Source organism: Oncorhynchus mykiss, chromosome 21 (genome assembly GCF_013265735.2).
Source record: "Oncorhynchus mykiss isolate Arlee chromosome 21, USDA_OmykA_1.1, whole genome shotgun sequence".
In the NCBI taxonomy this organism is placed as follows: Eukaryota; Metazoa; Chordata; class Actinopteri; order Salmoniformes; family Salmonidae; genus Oncorhynchus; species Oncorhynchus mykiss.
In genome coordinates, this window is record NC_048585.1 from 14,164,271 (window position 1) to 14,190,296 (window position 26,026).

Genomic DNA, 26,026 nt, shown 5'->3' on the forward strand with positions numbered 1-26,026 from the left:
AATGGGGATACAACAAGCGTTATGGTGTATAAAATATGAATGGTAGCAAAAATCTGTGTAGAAGCAATCTAAGTTGAGTCAGTCTGCACATTTCAGCATGGTTATAGTTGTTGGTCACAGATACCTTGTTTTAATCCATGGGGGTGGATCAGAGAACCAGTATCTGGTGTGTGGTTATAGTTGTTGGTCACAGATACCTTGTTTTAATCCATGGGGGTGGATCAGAGAACCAGTGTGGTTATAGTTGAAAGAGAATAAATGGTATCAAAAAGATGTATGCAAGCAACCTATTCCAGAGATGTCTGTCACCAGTCTGTAGCCCTGATTATCTATCACCTTCTCCGAAGGGTCTTGCAACGTTTATGGTCATGTCGTAGCAGTGTGTAGGAAGGAGATTCCAAGATGTGGGACGTGTGCAGGATGGCATAGGATAGAGGATTGTGTAGTTTCGGTGGATAAAGTTGTGTGTTAACTGTAGGGGGGCAGTGTTAACTGCTGGGGATCGGAGGTGTCCGGTGCGAGAGTGGCAGGTTGAGGTGGCTAGAGTCAGAGTAGTGCAGAAGGTATTGTATGCTGAGGCAGTGAAGAAAGTAGAAGAGGATGGATCAAGAGTGAGGGATCCTGAGAGGATTCCAGTGAGTAGTAGATTTGTGCCAGCACAGAGGGATAGGCCGACAAATTATTTATGCTTCAGTAAGGTTGTCTTAGTGTTCATATCAATGGTTATCAACTGTACCACAGAATTGAAACATAAATCACAGAAAATAGATGTGGTGGCAGCTGCAGAGATGTATTTGGCTATACGAAATGTGACTTCAGAAGAGTTCCAGGGTGTGTTGAGGGGTGGTGTCCCGTCCTCCCAGGCCGTTTGCATAGTGCACTAGCAGATAGGGTCAAAGTAGTGCAATGGGGCAGTGTGTTTTTAATGAGTGTAGGTGGTGGTATCTAGGGCTATATTTCACTTTCTTCGAGGAAGAGGACTATTGAAGATAATATAATGTATACTGAACAAAAATATAAATGCATGCAGGCAACAATTTCAGAGATCTTACTGAGTAACAGTTCATAAGGAAATCAGTCATTTCAAATAAATTCATTAGGCCCTAATCTATGGATTTCACATGACTGGGGATACAGATATGCATCTGTTGATCACATATACAGTGCCTTGCGAAAGTATTCGGCCCTCTTGAACTTTGCGAACTTTTGCCACATTTCAGGCTTCAAACATAAAGATATAAAACTGTATTTTTTTGTCAATCTCTTATCTTTACATAGTTCCTTTTAATCAACACCTATTGATTTGATTCCCTCTTCCCAGTGAGCGCTAGACGCACCCTCCTTCTCAAATTATACTCAATTAACTATCACAGAGAGGCTTGCGCAATCCTTCCCCTTGACCAGTAACACACACACACACACTAGTTATCCCTTATAGAACTGCTGTCTTAGCCTACTCTGATACACTTCGCTCATACACACACTACGTTTTACCTAAAACAACCTATAGTTTTATCCTAACTTGATACACTTCCGCAAACACAGGAAGACGTTATTCTACAGGATTTTGTGGTATGATGGGAGTTCAGCCTAATGAGGTTTGATTATAAACGTTGTTTGACTTGTTTGGAGAAGTTTATTGGTAGCGTTTGGGATTCATTTTGTATGTATTTTGAATGAGGGAAACCGGTGGATTATTGAATGAAGCGCACCAGCTAAACTGAGTTTTTGGGATTATAAAGAAGGACTTTATCAAACAATAGGACCATTTGTGATGTAGCTGGGACCTTTTGGTGTGCCAACAGAAGTAGATCTTCAAAGGTAAGGCTTTTATTATATCGCTATTTCTGACTTTCATGGCACACCTGCCTGGTTGAAAAACGTTGCCTGGATTAACAAGAAGTTTAGTTTTATTTTGATATAAGACACTTATATATATATTTTCATGAATGTTAAATATTTCTATTTCTGTCATTTTAATTTTGCGCTTTGCAATTTCACCGGATGTTGTCGAGGTGGGTCACTAGCGGGACGCCTGCTTCAGAAAGGTTAAGGTTAGGGGTTATGTTTAGGGTTTAGGGTAGGGACATCCCAAGAATTCCGGATATCACTGACCATACCAAATATCACCTTCAACTCTACACTGTTTTTATCTGTCAAGTCCTGAAAGAAAGGGTTTGCTGAAACTGTTGACTTCTTATGGATCAAATCCTGTTAATGGGATTGATTTGACAACATCCGGTGACATGGCAGAGCGCCAAATTCAAAATAAATTATTAGAAATATTTAACTTTCATACAATTACAACTTCAATACACCAAATTAAAGCTTTAGTTCTTGTTAATCCAGCCACCATGTCAGATTTCAAAAAGGCTTTTCCGGCGAAAGCAAACCATGCTATTTTCTGAGGACAGCACCCCATCAAACTAACACAGACAATCATATTTCATCCCACCAGGTGCGACACAAAACTCAGAAATAACGGTATAATTCATGCCTTACATTTGAAGATCTTCTTCTGTTGGCACTCCAATATGTCCCTTAATCATCACAAACGATCCTTTTGATTCTGTCGTTATATGCCCAAAATGTCCATTTATTTGGCACGTTTGATCCAGAAAAACACAGGTTCCAACTTGCGCAACATGACTACAAAATATCTAATAAATTACCTGTAATCTTTGTCCAAATATTTTAGACTACTTTCCTAATACAACTTTAGGTATTTTTTTAACGTAAATAATCAATACAATTTAAGACGGGATAAACTGTGTTCAATACCGGACGAAAACAAAGTGGAGCGAGCTTTCAGGACGCATGCCTCAACCACAACAGTACATTAGACTCGACCCTCGTTCTGAACAACCCTACTTCTTCATTACACAAAGGAAAAACATCAACCAATTTCTAAAGACTGTTGACATCCAGTGGAAGCGATAGGAACTGCAGGCAAGTGCCTTAGAAATCTAGATCCACATAGAAACCCCATTTGAAAACACTGTCAACTCAACAACAAAACATTTCCTGGATGGTTTGTCCTCGGGGCTTCGCCTGCCAAATAAGTTCTGTTATACTCACAGACATCATTCAAACAGTTTTAGAAACGTCAGAGTGTTTTCTATCCAAATCCTAGCTAATGGGCCTGAGTAGCACGCAGTTTACTTTGGGCACGCTTTTCATCCGGACGCCAAATACTGCCCCCTAGCCTAGAGAGGTTTTTAACTTCCTGACTGATGTCTTGAGATGTTGCGTCAATATATCCACATAATTTCCCTTCCCCATGATGCCATCTATTTTGTGAAGTGCACCAGTCCCTCCTGCAGCAAAGCACCCCCACCACATAATGCTGTCACCCCCGTGCTTCAAGGTTGGGATGGTGTTCTTCGGCTTGCAAGCCTCCCCCTTATCCCTCCAAACATAACAATGGTCATTATGGCCAAACAGTTCTATTTTTGTTTAATCAGACCAGAGGACGTTTCTCCAAAAAGTACGATCTTTGTCACCATGTGCAGTTGCAAACCATAGTCTGGCTTTTTATGGCGGTTTTGAAGCAGTGGCTTCTTCCTTGCTGAGCGGCCATTCAGGTTATGTTGATATAGGACTCGTTTTACTGTGGATATAGATACTTTTGTACCTGTTTCCTCCAGCATCTTCAATCTTCACAAGGTCCTTTGCTGTTGTTCTGGGATTGATTTGCACTTTTCACACCAAACTATGTTTATCTCTAGGAGACAGAACGTGTCTCCTTCCTGAGCAGTATGATGGCTGCGTGGTCCCATGGTGTTTATACTTGCGTATTATTGTTTGTACAGATGGATGTGGTGACAGACATTTGGAAATTGCTCTTAATGATAAACCAGACTTGTGGAGGTCTACAATTTCTTTTCTGAGGTCCTGGCTGATTTCTTTTGATTTTCCCATAATGTCAAGCAAAGTGGCGCTGAGTTTGAAGGTAGGCCTTGAGACACATCCACAGGTACACCTCCAATTGACTCAAATGATGTCAATTAGCCTATCAGAAGCTTCTAAAGCCATGATATAATTTTCTGGAATTTTCCGAGCTGTTTAAAGACACAGTCAACTTAGTGTACGCGATCTTCTGATCCACTGGAATTGTGATACAGTGAATTTATAAGTGACATAATGTGTGTGTAAACAATTGTTGGAAAAATTAGTAGGTGTCCTAACAGACTTGCCAAAACTATAGTTTGTTAACAAAAAATTTGTGGAGTGGTTGAAAAACAAGTTATAATGACTCCAACCTAAGTGTATGTGAACTTCCGACTTGAACTGTATGGCCCTGCATTCAAGCAATAATCTTGCTAGTATGTAATTTACCTTGACGTTAACATAGTCCAATGTGTTTCCGTGGCTGTTATAAATTACATGTTTTTTTAGCAGGGCTTTTAATAAAACACAAGATGGCGCCCTTCACTGCGGCTAGCAGTATGGCTGGGCAGAGTTTGATGCTAACTATATGATATGGTCGGGATTCAAGGCCACCGACATTAGCTCGATTAGCTAGCCAGCATCTGACTATGTTTATGCTGATCCTGGTGCTAGATTAATGTTAGCTGAATTTTATAGCCAGTGATGAGAAACATATCCTTCCATTGTAAACTAGCTGATAAACTTTATGATTAAGAAACAACCATTTTCAAAGACAAAACCATTATCTTGTGAAGGTTCATACTCTGCTTGGAGTGGAAAAGGAAGTTCCTTCAAACTGTGAAATCTGGTTGAAAGGAGGAGCTAGTGAAGTTGGCTAGTAAAATTAGCATATTAAAGAACGCGGTAAGTTAGCGTGTGTAGGTGTATATTTAGCATCTGTAGGCGTTAATTTGACGTGTGCAGGACCGCTTGCAGCCATTTATTTAGCACGTTGGACCGCCTGCAAACACACTTATTTGACGCGTATAGGCGTTAACATTAGCTCGTGAAGACATTAACTTAACACATGAACGCATTAATTTAGTGCCTGCAACTGCTTACTTTACACGTGTAGCATTAAAACGATTGTGTTTTGACCACGTGCTTTAAGATCATTTTCACTTTGTTACCCATCTTCTCCATTGTCACCTGATAGGCACGTCACCTGATAGGCAAGTCACCTGATAGGCAAGTCACCTGATAGGCAAGTGCGTATGCTACATCCTCGAGGTAACTCAGCACTGTGCATTAAGACATTAATGCCTCCACAATGTTGTTTCGCATTACATTACCCCAACATCTATCCTTTTATATAATGCATTAACCAATTAAGCAGCTAACCCAATCCAACTATGGTTAATTAAGAAGGGATGATAGTTACTCCAAATGGATTGTGATATGTGTATTTCTGATTTATTTTTGTCTTTGTTTTGATACAAATTTCATCAGATTGGGTCTACTGGAGTGTGAGATTTCCCGATGGGTTAGGGTGCTAACTTCCTGAACTGGTAACTCTTCTGAGGTCGCCAGTAAAATACAGGAGTACGAACTGAATTAGGAAGTGGTTTCAACTGTAACAGTTATCATGGAAGGTGATGTCAGATGGTGTCTTAATGCACGGGGTGAATAATTTGACCACAAACAGTGTGTGTGAACCTCAAAACCCTCCCTAACCAGCTGAAGAAAGAGCAACAAAGGTGTTCAATGCGACAGTGACTTTTAACACTCCTATCTGAGTCAGAGACATTAACCTGGTCAGGGGCGGCAAGAGTGTGAAAGCAGTCCTGAGAAAGCGCGTGTGGAGTGAGCGTGAAGAGAGATAACGGCTCAGTGTGTATATTCCCAGGTGGAAGCGGTACATGAGGAGTGGGAGATAACCGAAGGCACAGGCTGAATTCTGGAGATTGAGTGTACATCAAGATACACCAGGCGGGGTGTGGAACAGCGTTGGTCTGGTCCACATACAGTACTCCTTACAGCACCTGAAGCGGTATAGATCGTCATGTCTCTCCTTGGGTTCACAGTTCTCACGTGAAGTGAGGTCTGTCCAGCTGGGTAATGGGTGAGCTTAAAGACACCATGACAGAGGAAGCAGAGCTAAAGATAGAGGGACTAGATTCCACTGTGGACATGCAGATGGGTTGGGTTGAGCTAACTTCTCCAGGGTAGGGGGCATTATTTTCACCTCCGGATGAAAAGCGTGCCCAAAGTAAACTGCCTGCTACTCAGGCCCAGAAGCTAGGATATGCATATAATTGGTAGATTTGGATAGAAAACACTCCAAAGTTTCCAAAAACTGTTGCAATAATGTCTGTGAGTATAACAGAAATGATTTGGCAGGTGAAAACCTGAGGAAAATCCATACAGGATGTAGGATTCTCTTTATTATTGTAGTTTTCTATTCAATGTCATTACAGTATCCATTGACTTAGGACTCAAATTGCAGTTCCTATGCCTTCCACTAGATGTCAGTCTTTAGAAATGGTTTCATGCTTGTATTCTGAAAAATGAGGGAGTAAGACCAGTCTGAACTAGTGGACCCTAAAGTGTCACAGAGCTTTTTCATGCGCAATGCCGAGAGCGCGGGTATAATCAGGTATAATTATGCTTTCGCCGTAAAGCTTTTTTGACATCTGACACCGTGGTTGGATTAACAAGAAGGTAATCTTTAAACCTATGTATAACACTTATGTTTTCTGGTTCATTGGATCAGTCTAAAACTTTGCACATACACTGCTCGAAATTGCAGCTGGGCTGGAATAACACATGACCTTTCTCTTGCATTTCAAAGATGATGGTACAAAAAAACACTTGTTTTTTTCTTCGTATTATCTTTTACCAGATCTATTGTGTTATATTCTCCTACATTCCTTTCACATTTATACAAACTTCAAAGTATTTCCTTTCAAATGGTACCAAGAATATGCATATCCTGAGTTACAGGCAGTTAGATCTGGGTATGTCATTTTAGGCAGATCCTTAAAAGGATTTTAAATATATATTTTTCCTTCTATATGCAGACTGAACAAAATACATTTGTATATTTACCCAATGACCAGGACCCCAGGGAACTTGTAATTTTTATTTTCGAACACATGATTCGTATCGTGATTCAAAAAACATGTTAAATAAAAAATAAACTAATTTTAATAACCAATCAAGAGTTGCAACTTTTGATAACTCCATAAGTAAATAATTTTATCTCATAAAGTATTGTCAAAATTTGAATAGACTGGTGTTTCTCATTCATTTTATAATTAAATCCCACCTGTTTCGATCATTTCTAGTGAGATTGATCAGGCCTCACCAGAAAGTCAGTATAGATGGCAATCGACAAAAACATGGTTTCAGCTGTGGTGGTATACATACCCCATTTTGGGTGGAGTCTCCTCTTTATCGCTAAACATTACATCATTATTGCTAGTGAAATGGGCCTTAAACGGTTCCTCCACTTATCAGTACTGCCATGTGACTGTTTCCCCTGCACTCAGCCCTTCCGAAGCTTCATTATGGCATCCCTCATGTCTCTTATAACTAACGATTCATAGTTAAAGCTCAAAAACCAATCACCTAACATTAACCAAACCCTTAACCCTAACCTATTTTATTTTTTTATGGGAAAAAAAACACAAAATTGTGTTCAATGAATAGATATTGGTCGAGTAACAAATGCATTGTCAGCACACGTCCAAAATCATATAATCAATAATACACATAATAATCAATGATAAAGTTTATTCATATTCTACATGTTAGTCATTTAGCAGATGCTCTTATCCAGAGCGACATAGTAGTGAGTGCATATATTTTCCTACTTTTTGTTACTAGTCCTCTACATACAGACCTGCCAAGCAACAATAGATGCTATGTTAATTGATTTCACCATTATATGAAAAAACGAATTAGAAAATGAACCCTAAATGAAGCTATTATTTGAACCAATTTAGAAATTAAATCTTGTCAGCCACGTCCCTTTTTCCCTGTTTCAGTTGCACAGGGAGGTTGGTGGGGCCTACAGTGACAGGGAGAGCAGCTCTTCTTATTCATTACTATTCATTAATAGATACAGGCACAAAGCTTGGTTCTCATGAGACAGTACAGTCTGCTTTTTCTAAGAATGTAGAAGCAGAGACACTTTCTGTTTGGATTCCCTGGGGTTCAGCAGACCTCTGGTATGATGGCACCTGCTGCAGGAACAAGTCCCAGTCCGGCCCAGTGACTGGCAACTCTGTCTGGAAGTGGTTCCAGAACCTGGACCAATAACCAAGACAGGTACAATATTAGGGTCCCGACACACCAGTTGAGAATCGTTGCTCTAGTGTACAGCAATGCAATAGACTGGTAGTGGTAGATGCCTGGGTCTGGTAAATTAGGAAGGAAGGGAGGGAAGGTGAGTAAACGAGGGCTTATCGGTGGTGGTAGATGTCTGGTAAGGGAGGAAGGAAACAAAGGAGGGAAGGTGAGGAGACGAGGACTTACCGGTGGTGGTAGACGTCTGGCTCTCTGCTCAGACGGTTCTGGAAGCCGATATACAGGTCGTCCCAAAGAAGGCCATTCTTCACCACGTGCCTCATGACTCCGATCCTGTTCTTGATCTTTACAGAAGAGAAAGTAGTACACCGTCTATCTCTCAGTCCAATCAAGTTACATGAAATGGAAAACAAACGAACGATCCACTTGCAGATAAATGGCAGTTCCTTACAAAGCATGTTGGCATTTAAGCAGGGCAGGACTACAGCATCTGGGGCCCCGGGGCCCCTACCACCAGCTAAACAGCTAACTTCTTGCATTTCAACACATTTTGCCATGGGGCAGAGAGAAAAATGTGCTGTTTTATAGTTCAATTTATGCTATTCTACACATATGACAGAACATTTTTCCATGTTAAATCGAATGTATTGCTATTCTACACATTTTGCCCTGTGTGCCCGTTCAGTAATCCGGAACTTACACTTCAGGCAGTAGTGAGAACTGAGCCAGTAACAATTATCTTCAACTGAAAACAGCTTGGCATCAGATTTTCATCTGCCAACCACAACACATTCAAAACCCTAAAGTTTTGCAGTAGCCTGCCATCTCGGTGTGTCTGTGCCTCGTACGTTCACCTCTTATGAGAATGACATGAGTCCAGGGAAATGTTATTCTTATGACAGATTTGTATCATGGTATGTTTCTGCCCCAGTTGTATTTTGTATTGATCCTTCTCATAAATGGATTGCAGTGTACAGTGCCTTCAGAAAGTATTCACACCTCTGGACTTTTCCACATTTTGTTGTTACAGCCTGAATTACAAATGGATTACATTTAGCTTTTGTGTCACTGATCTACACACAATATCCCATAATGTCAAAGTGGAATTATGTTTTTAGAAATGTTTACAAATGAATTAAAAATAATTCATCAATAAGTATTCAACCCCTTTGTTATTGCAAGCCTAAATATGTTCAGGAATAAAACTGTGCTTAACAAGTCACAAGTTGCATTGACTCACTGTGTGCAATAATATTATTTAACATTGTTATTTTAAATGACGACCCCATCTCTGTACCCCACACATATAATTAGCTGTAAGTTGCCTCAGTCAAGCAGTGAATTTCAAGCACAGAGTCAACCACAAAGACCAGGGGGCTGGCACCTATTGGTAGATGGGGTGGGGGGGAGGGAGTAGAAGACATGGAATATCTCTTTGAGCATAATGAAGTTATTAATTACACTTTGGATGCTGTATTAATACACACAGTCATTACAAAGATAGAAGCGCCCTTCTTAAATCAGTTGCTGGAGAGGAAGGAAACCGCTCAGGGATTTCACCATGAGGCTAATTATGATTTTAAAACAGTTACAGAGTTTAATGGCTGTTATGGGAGAAAACTGAAGATGGATAAACAACATTGTAGTTACTCCATAATACTAACCTAAATGACAGAGGGAAAAGGAGGAAGCCTGTAGAATATTTTTTTTTAACAAGGTACTAAAGTAATACTGCAAGAAATGTGGCAAAGAAAGTAACTTTTTGTCCTGAATGCAAAGTGTAATATTTGGAGAAAACGCAACATCACTAAGTACCACTCTTCATATTTTCAAGCATGGTAGTGGCTGCATCATGTTATGGGTATGCTTGTCTTCGTCAAGGACTAGGGAGGATAAAAATAAATGGAATATAGCTAAGCACTGGCTAAATTCTAGAAAACCTGGTTCAGTCCAATAGACACCGGGAGACAAATTCTCCTTTCAGCAGGACAACCTAAAACAAGAGGCCAAATATACACTGGAGTTGCTTACCAAGACTACATTGAATGTTCCTGATTGGCCTGGTTAAAGTTTTAACTTCAATCAGCTTGAAAATCTATAGCATGGCTGTCTAGCAATGATAAACAACCAATTTGGCAGAGCTTGACGAATTATAAAATTATGGGCAAATATTGTACAATCCAGGTGTGCAAAGCTCTGAGACTAACTAGAAACCCAAACCGGCTGCACGCGTGCGCCATCGTGCATAAATGTATTTTGTCACCCCACACCAGATGCGATAACGACACGCAGGTTAAAATATCAAAACAAACTCTGAACCAATTATATTAATTTGGGGACAGGTCAAAAAGCGTTAAACATTTATGGCAATTTAGCTAGCTAGCTTGCACTTGCTAGCTAATTTGTCATATTTAGCTAGCTTGCTGTTCCTAGCTAATTTGTCCTGGGATATAAACATTGATGTTATTTTTCCTGAAATGCACAAGGTCCTCTACTCCACCAATTAATCCACACATAAAACGGTCAACCGAATTGTTTCTAGTCTTCTCTCATCCTTCCAGGCCTTTTCTTCTCTTGACTTTATATTACGATTGGCAACTTTCATAAATTAGGTGCATTACCGCCACTGACCTTGTTCGTCTTTAGTCACCCACGTAGGAATAACCAATGAGGAGATGGCACGTGTGTTCCTGCTTCTATAAACCAATGAGGAGAAGGGAGAGGCAGGACTTGCAGCGCAATCTGCATCAGAAATAGAAATGACTTCTATTTTAGCCCTTGGCAACGCAGACGCTCGTTGGCACGTGCGAGCAGTGCGAGTGCAATAATTGAATATAGATTCCTAAATTTATTTTGCAACGCTCACGCCCGTGACGCCAGCGGTGTGGTTAGCCTGTTACCGATGTGCCGTGAAGAAGTATTTGCCCCGTTTCTGATTCTCAATTTTTGCATATTTTTGATTCTGAATGTTATCAGATCTTCAACCAAACCTAATATTAGATAAAGGGAACCTAAGTTTAGATTGTTTTATTTTTTTCAAATTTAATTAAAGTACTGCGACACCTGTGCGGTTCCCCTGTGCGAAAAAGTAATTGCCCTCTTACACTCAATAACTGGTTGTGCCACCTTTAGCTGCAATGACTGCAACCAAATTCTTCCCTTAGTTGTTGATCAGTCTCTCACATCGCTGTTGAGGAATTTTGGCCTACTCTTGCATGTAGAACTGCTTTAACTCAGAAACATTTGTGGGTTTTCAAGCATGAACTGCTCGTTTCAAGTCTTGCTGCAACATTTCAATTGTGATTAGGTCTGGACTTTGACTAGGCCATTCCAAAACTTCAAATGTGTTGCTTTTTAGCCATTTTCATGTAGACTTGATTGTGTGTTTTGTATCATTGTCTTGCTGTATGACCCAGCTGCACTTCAGCTTCAGCTCACAGACGGATGTCCTGACTTTCTACTGTAGAATTCTCTGATAAAGAGCAGAATTCATGGATCCTTCTATTCAAATCAAATCAAATCAAATGTTATTTGTCACATACACATGGTTAGCAGATGTTAATGCGAGTGTAGCGATCCTTCTATTAAGGCAAGTTGTCCAGGTCCCGAGCCAGCAAAGCATCCCCAAACCAATACTGAAGGCACTGTACTTATCAAGCACTGCATTTAATCCAGCAAACAATTATCTTCAACTGAAAACAGGTTTACATCAGATTTGCATCTGCCAACAACAACACATTCAAACCCCTGAAGTTATGCATAGCAGCCTGCTATCTCTTTGTATCTGTGAACAGCGTTCACCTCATGAGAATGACATGAATAAAGGGAAAAGTTTATTCTTATTTACAATTTTACCAGACGCTCTTATCCAGAGCGACTTACAGTAGCAATTAGGGTTACAGCGCATTCGGAAAGTATTCAGACCCCTTGACATTTTCCACATTTTGTTACATTACAGCCTTATTCTAATATTGATTTTTTTTTAAACTCTCATCTATACACAATACCCCATAATGACAAAGCAAAAACAGCTTTTTAGAAATGTTTGTAAATGTATTGCATTTAAAAATATATATATATATCACATTTACATAAGTATTCAGACCCTTTACTTTATTGAAACACCTTTGGCAGCGATTACAGCCTTGATTCTTCTTGGACATGATACGACAAGCTTGGTACACCTGTATTTGGGGAGTTTCTCCCATTCTTTTCTGTAGATCCTCTCAAGCTCTGTCAGGTTGGATGGGGAGCGTAGCTGCACAGCTGTTTTCAGGTCTCTTCAGAGATGTTAGATTGGGTTTAAGTCCGGGCTTTGGCTGGGCCACTCAAGGACATTCAGAGACTTGTCCCAAAGCCAGGTTTCCTCCAGACGTGACGCTTGGCATTCAGGCTAAAGAGTTCAATCTTGGTTTCATCAGACCAGAGAATCCTGTTTGTCATGGTCTGAGAGTCCTTTAGGTGCCTTTTGGCATGTGCATTTTTTCTGAGGAGTGGCTTCCGTCTGGCCACGTTACAATAAAGGCCTGATTTGTGGAGTGCTGCCGAGATGGTTGTCCTTCTGGAAGGTTCTCCCATCTCCACAGAGGAACTCTGGAGTTCTGTCAGAGTGACCATCGGGTTCTAGGTCACCTCCCTGACCAAGGCCCTTCTCCCCTGAATCCTCAGTTTAGCCAGGCGGCCAGCTCTAGGTAGAGTCTTGGTGGTTCCAAATGTCTTCCAATTAAGAATGAGGGAGGCCACTGTGTTCTAGGAGAACTTCAATGGTGCAGATCATTTTTGGTACCCATCTCCAGATCTGTGCCTCGACATAATCCTGTCTCGGAGCTCTATGGACAATTCCTTCAACCTCATGGCTTGGTTTGACATGTACTGTCAACAGTGGGACCTGATATAGACAGGTCTGTGCCTTTCCAAATCATGTCCAATCAATTGAATTTACAACCGGTGGACTCCAGTCAAGTTGGAGAAACATCTCAAGGATGATGAATGGAAACAGGATGATGCACCTGAGCTTAATTTCGAGTCTCATAGCAAATGGTCTGAATATTTATGTAAAAAAGGTATTTTATAATTTCTTGACATTTGCAAAAATAAATCTAAAAACCTATTTTTGCTTTGTCAATATAGGATATTGTGTAGACTGATGAGGATTTATTTTATTTAATCCATTTTAGAATAAGGCTGTAATATAACAAAATGCGGAAAAGTAAAGGGGTCTGAATACTTTCCGAATGCACTGTAAGTGCCTTGCTCAAGGGAACATCAAAATATTTTTCACATAGTAAGCTCAGGGATTTGAACCAGCAACCTTTCGGTAACTGGCCCAGTGCTCTTAACTGTTAGGCTACCTGCCACCCTTATGACAGATTTGTAACATGCTATGTTCCTGCTCCACAATGTTTGTTTTGATCCTTCTCAAGTTGAGTGCAGTGTACTTAATAGTATATAGGTGAGCAGGTGTTGTAGCCATGCTCACCTCCTCATAAGGGTGCTCTCTAGTGGGCCTCTGAGTAGGGAAGGACAGATCCATGAAGTCCACCAGATAGTTGTAGCCATTGGCTATCGGAATGAAGTCCTCATCTGTCTCTATGACCTTAAATACATATTACAAACAGTTAGGCTATGTTTAGTTGGAATTCAAACAATTTGCGTTATTCACTGACCTGCAGTTATGATAAATACCAGATAACTAGAATATGAATAACCAGAATAACCAGAATCAATAAACAGAATCTAAAGAATTACCAGAATCTTAAAAGAAAGTAGCAAAAGAATGAGAAGAATTGGAAAAGATTTGTTCTAATTTCAACCCTCGAACCCACTAGATTTGGGTTAAAAATATTTTTTTATTTTTCAAATTGATTGAACATGCCTGGCACAATGGAACCAAGGGTCATAGTCCCTAGAGTGTCAAGCCTGCCCATCTGGCAATCCAAGCAGCCAAAATCAGCTGTTCCAAGGGCAGTTTCCTGGACATTAAGCCTAGTCCTGGAACCCCCCAAAAATTCGATAGAGATTCTCCATTGAGCTTTTAATTTTTTTAAATTCAGGAATAGGCTTAGTCTGTGTCCGTGAGAGCGTCCGTACATGTTTTAAACATTCCAGAAATCTGCAGAGAGAGGAAGTGAATGGAAGGGGTCGCGTTCAGTCGGTACAAAACCTAGAAACTTTTTAAAATTGAGATTGTCCAATAATATTTAAAATTTTCCTTGCATGTTTTACTGCCTACTGAATGCGAGTCAGGAGTAACCAGGAGTGTATTCCTAAATTGCAGACTGTTGCAAAAAAGTTTAGTCCGTTTAATCCAAACAAAAAACATTTTGCAATGAAAACAAGTTTCTATTGGACAAATTCAGGCTTCCGTTTGGTTCCAAGAGTAAACAGTAATCGGTTTCTGTTGAAAAAACGTTTTGCAACAGTCTGCGACTAATGAATCCACCCCAGGAGTCAGCTTGTAGATGTGCAGTAGAGCACTAAGAGCTGTGAGGACTTTTATATGGACTGCAATATTTACCCGGACAACTAGATTGTAGTTTTTAAACCCTGCCCAGATGTAATAAAATTGGATCCAGCTTTTATGTTTAAATATCTCAGCGGTGATGGCCCTGTTCAGTTCATCCACGTACAAATCAAAGTCCCAACTGTCCTTATAGATGTTTGTCCCGGATGGAGGGTCGGTGATGGCTTTCCTGTGGTTATAGTCAAATCATACATGATTTACAGTGCATTTTACCTGGGTTACAACATTAAAACGGAATTCAATGATGTAGGAAAAACCGAATGTAGAAAGAGAACATAATGGCAGACAATGTAGGGAAGTGAGGTAATAATGGCAGACAATGTAGGGAAGTGAGATAATAATGGCAGACAATGTAGGGAAGTGAGATAATAATGGCAGACAATGTAGGGAAGTGAGATAATAATGGCAGACAATGTAGGGAAGTGAGATAATAATGGCAGACAATGTAGGGAAGTGAGATAATAATGGCAGACAATGTAGGGAAGTGAGATAATAATGGCAGACAATGTAGGGAAGTGAGATAATAATGGCAGACAATGTAGGGAAGTGAGATAATAATGGCAGACAATGTAGGGAAGTGAGATAATGGCAGACAATGTAGGGAAGTGAGGTAAAAATGGTTGACAATGTAAGGAAGTGATGCAATAATGGTAGATAATGTAGGAAAGTGATGTAATAATGGTAGACAATGTAGGGAAGTGATGTAATAGAGGTTAACAATGTAGGGAAGTGAGGTAATAATGGTATTGACAACAGAGGGAAACATCAAACACTAAAATGTGATTTGTGATTATTGATGATTGTTGGCATTTCTATGGAGTATGGACTGATATGACAGACATGGACACACACACGATTTGCTGATTGATGAGCAATCCTACCGGCTGGGGCTCATCAGAGCCAGTGCCAGATCGAGCACAGCGCCTGGCTTGGGTGTCCATGTTGTTATGCCTGGAGCGCTCTTCTTGATCAGGGCATTGAGCTCCTCCGCTTTGTTTTTCGTGTTAGTTTCCTTAATGTACCTGTCAGTTAACTTATGTCAGTTGTCAATGTCAAATTGGGATGCAAGTTATATTGAGTGACTGCAATTGAAGCAATAAGAGGGGTCAAAACCTAATCTCAACCTAGAACGGAATTTGTACACAAAAGAGTAAACGTTTTGTAATACCTGTCTGAGGGATGTGCTTCGACAAAGTAACCGGCAAACGGGCAGTAGATCTTGGGCTGCAAGGATTTTACCAGCTGGGCCTTGTAGTTCATGAGCTTCTTCCTTTCATTCTTGATGAAATCAGCTTTCCAGCTCTCTGCAGGGTGAAATCGACACTAGTCAATGAGTGAATCTCAGTTGTGTTTCCTTGATTCCTCGCTTCCTCTCCCCTTGCCTCCTCCTCAAAATGCATTGGAGGAGAACATCCGAGGGAAGTAACCTCATATCTGTTCCGATGTGCTTTGAGGAGGAGATAAGGAGAGAGGAAATACAATTGAGATTCACTCCATCTGCAGTCAATAGCCAGGAAAACCCAAGGGAGCAATTCATTTCTCTGTTATTTGTCCGGCTATACATTTGGATGCTGTATACCTGTCCACCTCACCTGTGTATTTTCCTCCACTGAAGGTCATGGGGAAGCCAGACGCCCCTCCAGCAAAGTCGCTCATCATCAGGTCTACATTGTGGGGCAGTCGGCCGTAGTTTGGCCTGGTGCAGTCCACCGTGTTGAGGATCATATGACCTGGGTGGGAGAACCAGGATCAGATGCACCCGTCAAATGAGATAAGGTTGAGATAAGGCTTTAAGGTGCATCGTATGCCTACCAGGTGGCGCTGACATATACTTCTACTACTGAACTGACAAGGACCTGAATCAGACAGGATGTGCATGTTCAATAAAATAATGAGTCTTAATTATCCTGATGGAGCCCATCTTTATATGGATGTATAATCTGTTGGTGGATAAAGTGGGATGAAAGTCAGAATGTGTGACCTGCACTTGTACACTGACTCGACAAAACATTAGGAACACATGCTCTTTCCGTGGAATAGACTGACCAGGTGAATCCAGGTGAAGGGTATGATCACTTATTTAAATCCACTCCAATCAGTGTAGATGAAGGGGAGGAGGCAGGTTAAAGAATGATTTTAACCCTTGAGACATGGATTGTGTATGCGTGTCATTCAGAGGGTGAATGGGCAAGACGAAATATTTAAGTGCCTTTGAAGGTGGTATGGTAGTAGGTACCAGGCACACCGGTTTGAGTGTGTCAAGAACTGCAGCGCTGCTGGGTTTTTCATGCTCAACAGTTTCCCGTGTGTATCAAGAATGGTTCACCACCCAAAAGAAATCCATATAACTTGACACAACTGTGGGAAGCTTTGGAGTCAACATGGGCCAGCATCCCTGTGGAACACTTTCAATACCTTGTAGAGTCCATGCCAATAGAGTCCAATTGAGGTTGTTCTGATGGCAAAGGGGGGTGCAATTCAATATTAGGAAGGTGTTCCTAATGTTTCGTACACTCGGTGTATATACCACTTAGCAGACCCTTTTATGAAAAGTGACTTCCTGTGACTGCAGGAATTGAACCCAGGGCTCTGGCGAAGCTAGCACTACGTGCTCTTACAAAGGACATGATGACTACCTTTATATTCAACAATGATACAGGTGTCCAATTCAGGGTGCACTTCATCCTTCAGAATCATGAATCTGAGGTGCTCATCAATCTGACGGAGACAACAGGAGAAGGGCATTAAAGAAGAGCCTTTTGACAGAGGTTCCTTTATCGTATAAACTGTTCATGCAAAGTGAGCTGTTTATGCTTACGTTTTGCCAAATGCCAAAGGGAACGACGTTGATATTTGTCAGCTTCACCTGCCTTTTCTCCAGCATCCTGTAACATGATTCAAATGAGGACAGCATAAACCCATAAAGGTGAGACACTCATTTGTTTTATGGTTGTAAAACCATGTTAATGATTGACATATACAGTTGAAGTCGGAAGTTTACATACACCTTAGCCAAATACATTTAAACTCAGTTTTTCCACAATTCCTGACATTTAATCCCAGTAAAAATTCCCTGTTTTAGGTCAGTTAGGATCACCACTTTATTTTAATAATGTGAAATGTCAGAATAATAGTAGAGAGAATGATTTATTTCAGCTTTTATTTCTTTCGTCACATTCCCAGTGGGTCAGAAGTTTACATACTAATTGAGTGTATTTGGTAGCACTGCCTTCAAATTGTTTAATAACTTGGGTCTGTCACGATCGTTGTCTAAATAAGTGGACCAAGGCGCAGCGTGAGTAGAGTTCCACATTTTATTAATAGTGAAACTCCCCCCCCCCCCCCCCCCCAAAAAAATATAACGAACGTGAAATGTGTAGCTCACAATGGCACTCAAACAGAACAAAACAATATCTATCCCCCAACGCAGGTGGGAAAAGGGACACACTAAGTATGATCCCCAATTAGAGGCAATGATATTCAGCTGCCTCCAATTGGGAACCATACTCACACACCAACATAGAACTATAATAACTAGAAAACCCCCCTAGTCATGCTGTGACCTATTACACCATAGAGAATCCTGGTGGCTCTCTATGGTCAGGGTGTGACAGGGTCAAACATTTCAGGTAGCCTTCCACAAGCTTCCCACAATAAGTTGGGTGAATTTTGGCCCATTCCTCCTGACAGAGCTGGTGTAACTGAGTCAGGTTTGTAGGCCTCCTTGCTCGCACACGCTTTTTCAGTTCTGCCCACACATTTCCTATAGGATTGAGGTCAGGGCTTTGTGATGGCCACTCCAATAACTTGTCCTTAAGCCATTTTGCCACAACATTGGAAGTATGCTTGGGGTCATTGTCCATTTGGAAGACCCATTTGCGACCAAGCTTTAACATCCTGACTGATGTCTTGAGATGCTGCTTCAAAATAATTTCCCATCTCATGATGCCATCTATTTTGTAAAAGCACCCCCCCCCCCCCACCACAACATGATGCTGCCACCCCCATTCATCACGGTTGGGATGGTGCTCTTCAGCTTGCAAGCTTCCCCCTTTTTCCTCCAAAAATAACGAAAAAGTACTATTTTTGGCCCAATGTGCAGTTACAAACCGTAGTCTGGCTTTTTTATAGCGGTTTTGGAGCAGTGGCTTCTTACTTGCTGAGAGGCCTTTCAACTTATGTTGATATAGGACTCGTTTAACTGTGGATATAGATACTTTTGTACCTGTTTCCTCCAGCATCTTCACAAGGTCCTTTGCTTTTGTTCTGGGATTGAGACAAAACGCTTCTCCTTCCTGAGCGGTATGACGACTGCGTGGTCCCATGGTGTTTATAATTGCGTAATATTGTTTGTACAGATGAACATGGTACCTTCAGGCGTTTGGAAATTGCTCCCAGGTATGAACCTGACTTGAGGTCTACAATTTTTTTTCTGAGGTCTTGGCTGATTTCTTTTGATTTTCCCATGATGTCAAGCAAACAGGCACTGAATTTCAAGGTAGGCCTTGAAACACATCCACAGGTACACCTCCAATTGACTCAAATGATGTCAATTAGCCTATCAGAAGCTTCTAAAGCCAAGACATCATTTTATGGAATTTTCCAAGCTGGTTAAAGGCACAATCATCTTAGTGTATGTAAACTTCTGACCCACTTATTTTGTGATACAGTGATTTATAAGTGAAATAATCTGTGTGTAAACAATTTTTGGAAAAATTACTTCTGTCATGCACAAAGTAGATGTCCTAACCGATGTGCCAAAACTATAGTTTGTTAACAAGATATTTGTGGGGTGGTTGAAAAACAAGTTTTAATGACTCCAACCTAAGTGTATGTAAACTTCCGAGTTCAACTGTATATAGATAACCCTTACCAGAACACTGGCCTTGATGTGTCGCCAACATAAATAGGAACATCGGGTCTCGTCGCAGAGAGGGATTTTAAGGTTGGGTAGCTGAAAATACATTTTTCAGGAATCATCTTAAAACGTCCTGCCTTCTGTGTGCTCATCCTTATAAGGAAAATTGGAATCAACATTTCTGCTTACTTCCGTAATTGAAATTAGGGTCCCACTTTAAACTAAGTACAACTTATAAAGGCTCAATATAGCTTACATAGATGATATGTGAAGCATTTATCTCATACTCAAACATACATAGTTTATACACCATTTATACACCACCCTTTATACACCATGTATAGAATATGACACACACTTATAGATTATCTGTGAAGCATTTGCGTAGTGCTTCAGAAACTTCATGCATGCTATAAAATGCCTTTATACTTCGTTAAAGTGGGGCCAAAATTATAAATACATTGAAATCAGTCGTGGCTGGTGGGTGGAGATTGCGAAGGACGGGCTCATTGTAATGTTTGGAATAGTATGTGTTTGATACGTTCAGTCCATTCCCTTCCAGTTTCACTGAGCCCATCCTCCCATATCAATAGATTTCATTCCATACTCCATACAGGTACCATCTCTACATGCCTGTACCATACTCCATACAGATACCATCTCTACATGCCTGTACCATACTCCATACAGGTACCATCTCTACATGCCTGTACCATACTCCATACAGGTACCATCTCTACATGCCTGTACCATACTCCATACAGGTACCATCTCTACATGCCTGTACCATACTCCATACAGATACCATCTCTACATGCCTGTACCATACTCCATATAGGTAACATCTCTACATACCTGTACCATACTCCATACAGATACCATCTCTACATGCCTGTACCATACTCCATACAGATACCATCTCTACATGCCTGTACCATACTCCATATAGGTAACATCTCTACATACCTGTACCATACTCCATACAGATACCATCTCTACATGCCTGTACCATACTCCATACAGATACCATCTCTACATACCTGTACCATACTCCATACAGATACCATCTCTACATGCCTGTACCATACTCCATACAGGTACCATCTCTACATGCCTGTACCATACTCCATACAGAAACCATCTCTACATGCCTGTACCATACTCCATACAGGTACCATCTCTACATACCTGTACTATACTCCATACAGGTACCATCTCTACATGCCTTTACCATACTCCATACAGATACCATCTCTACATACCTGTACCATACTCCATACAGATACCATCTCTACATGCCTGTACCATACTCCATACAGGTACCATCTCTACATGCCTGTACCATACTCCATACAGAAACCATCTCTACATGCCTGTACCATACTCCATACAGGTACCATCTCTACATACCTGTACTATACTCCATACAGGTACCATCTCTACATGCCTGTACCATACTCCATACAGGTACCATCTCTACATGCCTGTACCATACTCCATACAGATACCATCTCTACATGCCTGTACCATACTCCATACAGGTACCATCTCTACATGCCTGTACCATACTCCATACAGGTACCATCTCTACATGCCTTTACCATACTCCATACAGGTACCATCTCTACATGCCTGTACCATACTCCATACAGGTACCATCTCTACATGCCTTTACCATACTCCATACAGGTACCATCTCTACATGCCTTTACCATACTCCATACAGGTACCATCTCTACATGCCTGTACCATACTCCATACAGGTTCCATCTCTACATACCTGTACCATACAGGTACCATCTCTACATATCTGTACCATACTCCATACAGGTACCATCTCTACATGCCTGTACCATACAGGTACCATCTCTACATATCTGTACCATACTCCATACAGGTACCATCTCTACATGCCTGTACCATACTCCATACAGGTACCATCTCTACATGCCTGTACCATACTCCATACAGGTACCATCTCTACATGCCTTTACCATACTCCATACAGGTACCATCTCTACATGCCTGTACCATACTCCATACAGATACCATCTCTACATACCTGTACCATACTCCATACAGGTTCCATCTCTACATACCTGTACCATACTCCATACAGGTACCATCTCTACATACCTGTACCATACAGGTACCATCTCTACATACCTGTACCACATTCCACATAGGTACCATCTCTGAATACCTGAGGTGGTCGGAGTGCATGTGGCTGATGTAGATGAGGTCGGCCATGCACAGCCTTTCCATGGAGTCAGCAGGGGGCTCATGGAGCAGCCACCAGCCCCTGGCGAAGGCCGGACCCGTCAGCCAGGGGTCGAATATCATCTTCTTCCCCCCTAGCTGGAGCTCCATGCATGCATGGGTAAGGTAGGTCACCTGGAGGAACATGAAGGTTGAGTTTGGAGTGGAGAATCTTGTCGCCCGACGTGCTATCTTTTTAGATTTGCGTGCGGCGCTGTTGACCATCAATCACATTGATATAAATAGCCTGTCGGCCATATGGGGAAAATCTCAGAGGTGTCGTTGTTGGGACTGTCATTTCTGTGTCTCTGGAATTTAAATGAACACAGGGGAGATGGTCAAAAAGTCATCTTTGACCAACTGTCCCAGCAATGTGTCCTGCACTGTTGTTGGGCACGGCTATGATCGGAGATCTATCCCGATACGTAATCTAGAATCTTGGATGGCGGTTGGTGATATCTTTCAACCTTTGCCCATCTCCCTTATGTGTCCCAGGCTTAAGTTTGGCACTGCAGCCTTTCAGGTGAGAGTACACCCTCAGATTTCACATTATAAAAGTGGTGATGAGATCAAAGATGAGTAGAAGATTGTGTAGACACAACTCTCGGTTATCATTTTAAGGCTCATATTTGATTCACTCCGGGTAATTACTACTAGCCTTGGATCATAGCTAGTGTTTGTGTCCTTGTCACAAATTTGTGACTAAACAACATGGTATTTTTTTCCACATTAGTTTCAACCAGCCTGGTGAAGACATCTTTTTCATGACGAGACCAAGATCACAACCAGATCAAGACATGTTTTTCTGACCTTAACAAAACGTCTTTATACAACCAGTATACATCCTGACCATGACGTCATGTAAGATGTCATAATGTAATTGCAACCAGTTTTGCCCACTGGGAAAGGCCTCAGATCTGTCCAGCCGTGGGTGTGTGTGACGAGCTGTACTCACAGTCACCTCTCCCTCCTGCAGTTCCTGTGGATCCTGGGGGTCTGCCAACCAGGGGTCCCAGACGATCACCTCCACGAGCTGAAGACCACCCTCGTCTGTCATCACGACGTCTGCGTTAGCAAATCAAGCCAAAGTCAAAACTCTTCCGATTAATAATCTAATTAATTACTTTTATTTGATTATCTTAAGTTGAAGTGGGAAGTTTACATACACTTTAGCCAAATACATTTAAACTCAGTTTTTCACAATTCCATTTAATCCTAGTAAATATTCTGTTTTAGGTCAGTTAGGATCACCACTTTATTTTAATAATGTGAAATGTCAGAATAATAGTAGAGAGAATGATTTATTTTGGCTTTTATTTCTTTCGTCACATTCCCAGTGGGTCAGAAGTTTACATACACTGTCACACCCTGACCATAGAGAGCCTTTTTATTCTCTATGTTGGTTAGGTCGGGGTGTGACATCTAGGTAGTTTCTCTGTTGGCCTGGTATGGTTCCCAATCAGAGGCAGCTGTTTATCGTTGTCTCTGATTGGGGATCATATTTAGGCAGCCATTTCCCCACTGTGTTTTGTGGGATCTTGTTTCTGTGTAGTTGCCTGTGAGCACTGCTTGAGCTTCACGTGTCTTTTATTCTTTGTTTTTTTGTTCGGTTCTCTGATAATTAAAAGATGTCGAACCGATTCCACGCTATGCTTTGGTCTGAGTATGATTACAACGACGATCGTCACGATCGACACTCAATTAGTATTTTGTAGCATTGCCTTTAAATGGTTAAACTTGGGTCAAACGTGTCGGGATAGCCTTCCACAAGCTTCCCACAATACGTTGGGTGAATTTTGGCCCATTTCTCCTGACACAGTTGGTATAACTGAGGCAGGTTTGTAGGCCTCCTTGCTCGCACATGCTTTTTCAGTTCTGCCCACACATTTTCTATAGGATTGAGGTCAGGGCTTTGTGATGGCCACTCAAATACCTTGACTTTGTTGTCCTTAAGCTAGTTTGCCACAACTTTGGAAGTATGCTTGGGGTCATTGTCCATTTGCAAGACCCATTTGCGACCAAGCTTTAACTTCCTGACTGATGTCTTGAGATGTAGCTTCAATATGTCCACATAATTGTCCTCCCTCATGATGCCATCTATTTGTGAAGTGCACCAGTCCCTCCTGCAGCAACACACCCACACAACTTGATGCTGCCACCCGTGCTTCACGGTTGGGATGGTGTTCTTCGGCTTGCAAGCCTCCCCCTTTTTCCTCCAAACATAACGATGGTCATTATGGCCAAACAGTTCTATTTTTGTTTCATCAGACAAGAGGACATGTCTCCAAAAAGTACAATATTTTGTCCCCATGTGCAGTTGCAAACCGTAGTCTGGCTTTTTTATGGCAGTTTTGGAGCAGTGGCTTCTTCCTTGGCGAGCAGCCTTTCAGGTTATGTTGATATAGGACTCGTTTTACTGTCGATATAGATAATTTTCCTGAGCAGTATGACAGCTGCATGGTCCCATGGTGTTTATACTTGCGTACTATTATTTGTACAGATGAACGTGGTACCTTCAGGCGTTAGGAAATTGCTCCCAAGGATGAACCAGACTTGTGGAGGTCTATAAAAAATGTTTTTTGAGTTCTTGGCTGATTTCTTTTGATTTTCCCATGATGTCAAGCAACAAGGCACTGAGTTTGAAGGTAGGCCTTGAAATACATCCACAGGTGTACCTCCAATTGACTCAAATGATGTCAATTAGCCTATCAGTAGCTTCTAAAGCCATGACATCATTTTCTGGATTTTTCCAAGCTGTTTAAAGGCACAGTCAACTTAGTGCATGTAAACTTCTGACCCACTGGAATTGTGATACAGTGAATTATAAGTGAAATAATCTGTCTGTAAACAATTGTTGGAAAGATTACATGTGTCATGCGCAAGGTAGATGTCCTAACCGACTTGCCAAAAATATAGTTTGTTAGCAAGAAATTTGTGGAGTGGTTGAACAACGAGTTTTAATGACTCCAACCTAAGTGTATGTAAACTTCCGACTTCAACTGTACATATTGTACCATATATGCTAATGCTTAAAATACTTTATAAAATCTTCTCATGAACCATAAATCAGATTTACTTCCGATTTTGTATATATATTCTAATGAATTGCCTTAACTAATGGTGTAAGGACTGAACTGTAGTTGTATTTCAGTTTGCACACTGCTGTTACTGTTATATAGGCAAGTTATCGTTACTCTGTGGATTTATTCCTTGTGTTATTATTTTTTTCTCTCTGCATTGTTGGGAAGGTCCGTAAGTAAGCATTTCACTGTTAGTCTACATCTGTTGTTTACGTAGCATGTGACATAACATTTGATTTAATGATCAGTATCACACAATGTGTACAAATATACACAAGTTGTCAGAGAACACAAAATATTAGACATACCGTTTCATATGACCCAAAATGGCAAATAGACTTAAAATGCCATTCGATAACCTTTCAGGTTGAGAAAATGGCAGCTCAACTTACCCAGCTCATCCTGTGTGAAGCTGTCAGGAGGGTTCACATACTGCATAGTTGAGACGTTCAGCTTCCAGTAGTGTTTTGTACATCGGACCGTCCTGCATCAGAAAAACCTTTCAGTCCCATGGAATAGATATGTTTTATCTAAGCCTCGGTATTAAAGAAGAAGTTCAGGATTTTACCACTTGATGTTAAATGGTTCCTCAGCCTGAAAGTAGTCTATGGGCCAGGAGAAACTGTAATCCAAGGTTCGGTATTCTCTAAACAGCCGCTACTAACTCCAACTATCTTTAGTTGTAGAGTCCTGAACTTCCCCTTTAAGTCTACTTACCTTCCATCTAAGTCCTCTATGTCTTTGATGAACAGGCCTCCTTGGTGTTTGCATTGGTTCTTGCAGGCCTTCAGCTCTCCATTTTCTTTGTATATGATGTAGCACTTGCCATCATCTGGGCTCTTCTTAAAGTTGATGCCATCTTTGAGTGAGAACACCGCCTCAGAGTCCAGGGTCAGCACTGTCTTTGAAGACTGGGCTGTCATTTGAGTGGTGGAATTGAAGTGCTGATGAGAAAAGTAGAGGAGTATAAGTGGATGGTACTCGTAAGAAGAATTTACAGGTGAACCGAACAGAAGTCATCAATAAAGGCAATAAAACAATCTATTCAGTTTATTACAAGTTGCAACAGGGAGATACTTCAAGCACAGAACCAGAGAAAATGTCTAACTGGCCTTATATCCTAAT

At 41.1% G+C, this 26,026-nt stretch overlaps 1 protein-coding gene across 3 annotated transcripts in view; it reads right to left on the minus strand.

Annotated features, from left to right (window-relative positions):
• Window positions 1–7,666: 7,666 nt before the first annotated feature.
• The window catches only part of LOC110499779 (cytidine monophosphate-N-acetylneuraminic acid hydroxylase-like), a 47,182-nt gene continuing 28,822 nt past the window's right edge, over window positions 7,667–26,026 (minus strand). For all 3 annotated transcript variants that reach the window (XM_036957020.1, XM_036957021.1, XM_036957022.1), the window contains 14 exons: window positions 25,619–25,845; window positions 25,294–25,385; window positions 22,777–22,886; window positions 21,766–21,956; window positions 19,578–19,658; window positions 17,523–17,589; window positions 17,341–17,422; window positions 16,297–16,434; window positions 15,873–16,008; window positions 15,586–15,726; window positions 14,699–14,873; window positions 13,661–13,777; window positions 8,410–8,525; window positions 7,667–8,181 (listed from right to left, as the gene is read on the minus strand). In XM_036957020.1, the coding sequence (XP_036812915.1) occupies window positions 8,016–8,181; window positions 8,410–8,525; window positions 13,661–13,777; window positions 14,699–14,873; window positions 15,586–15,726; window positions 15,873–16,008; window positions 16,297–16,434; window positions 17,341–17,422; window positions 17,523–17,589; window positions 19,578–19,658; window positions 21,766–21,956; window positions 22,777–22,886; window positions 25,294–25,385; window positions 25,619–25,845 (1,839 nt within the window). In that variant the 3' untranslated portion in view covers window positions 7,667–8,015. The remainder of the gene's footprint in view (window positions 8,182–8,409; window positions 8,526–13,660; window positions 13,778–14,698; window positions 14,874–15,585; window positions 15,727–15,872; window positions 16,009–16,296; window positions 16,435–17,340; window positions 17,423–17,522; window positions 17,590–19,577; window positions 19,659–21,765; window positions 21,957–22,776; window positions 22,887–25,293; window positions 25,386–25,618; window positions 25,846–26,026) is intronic.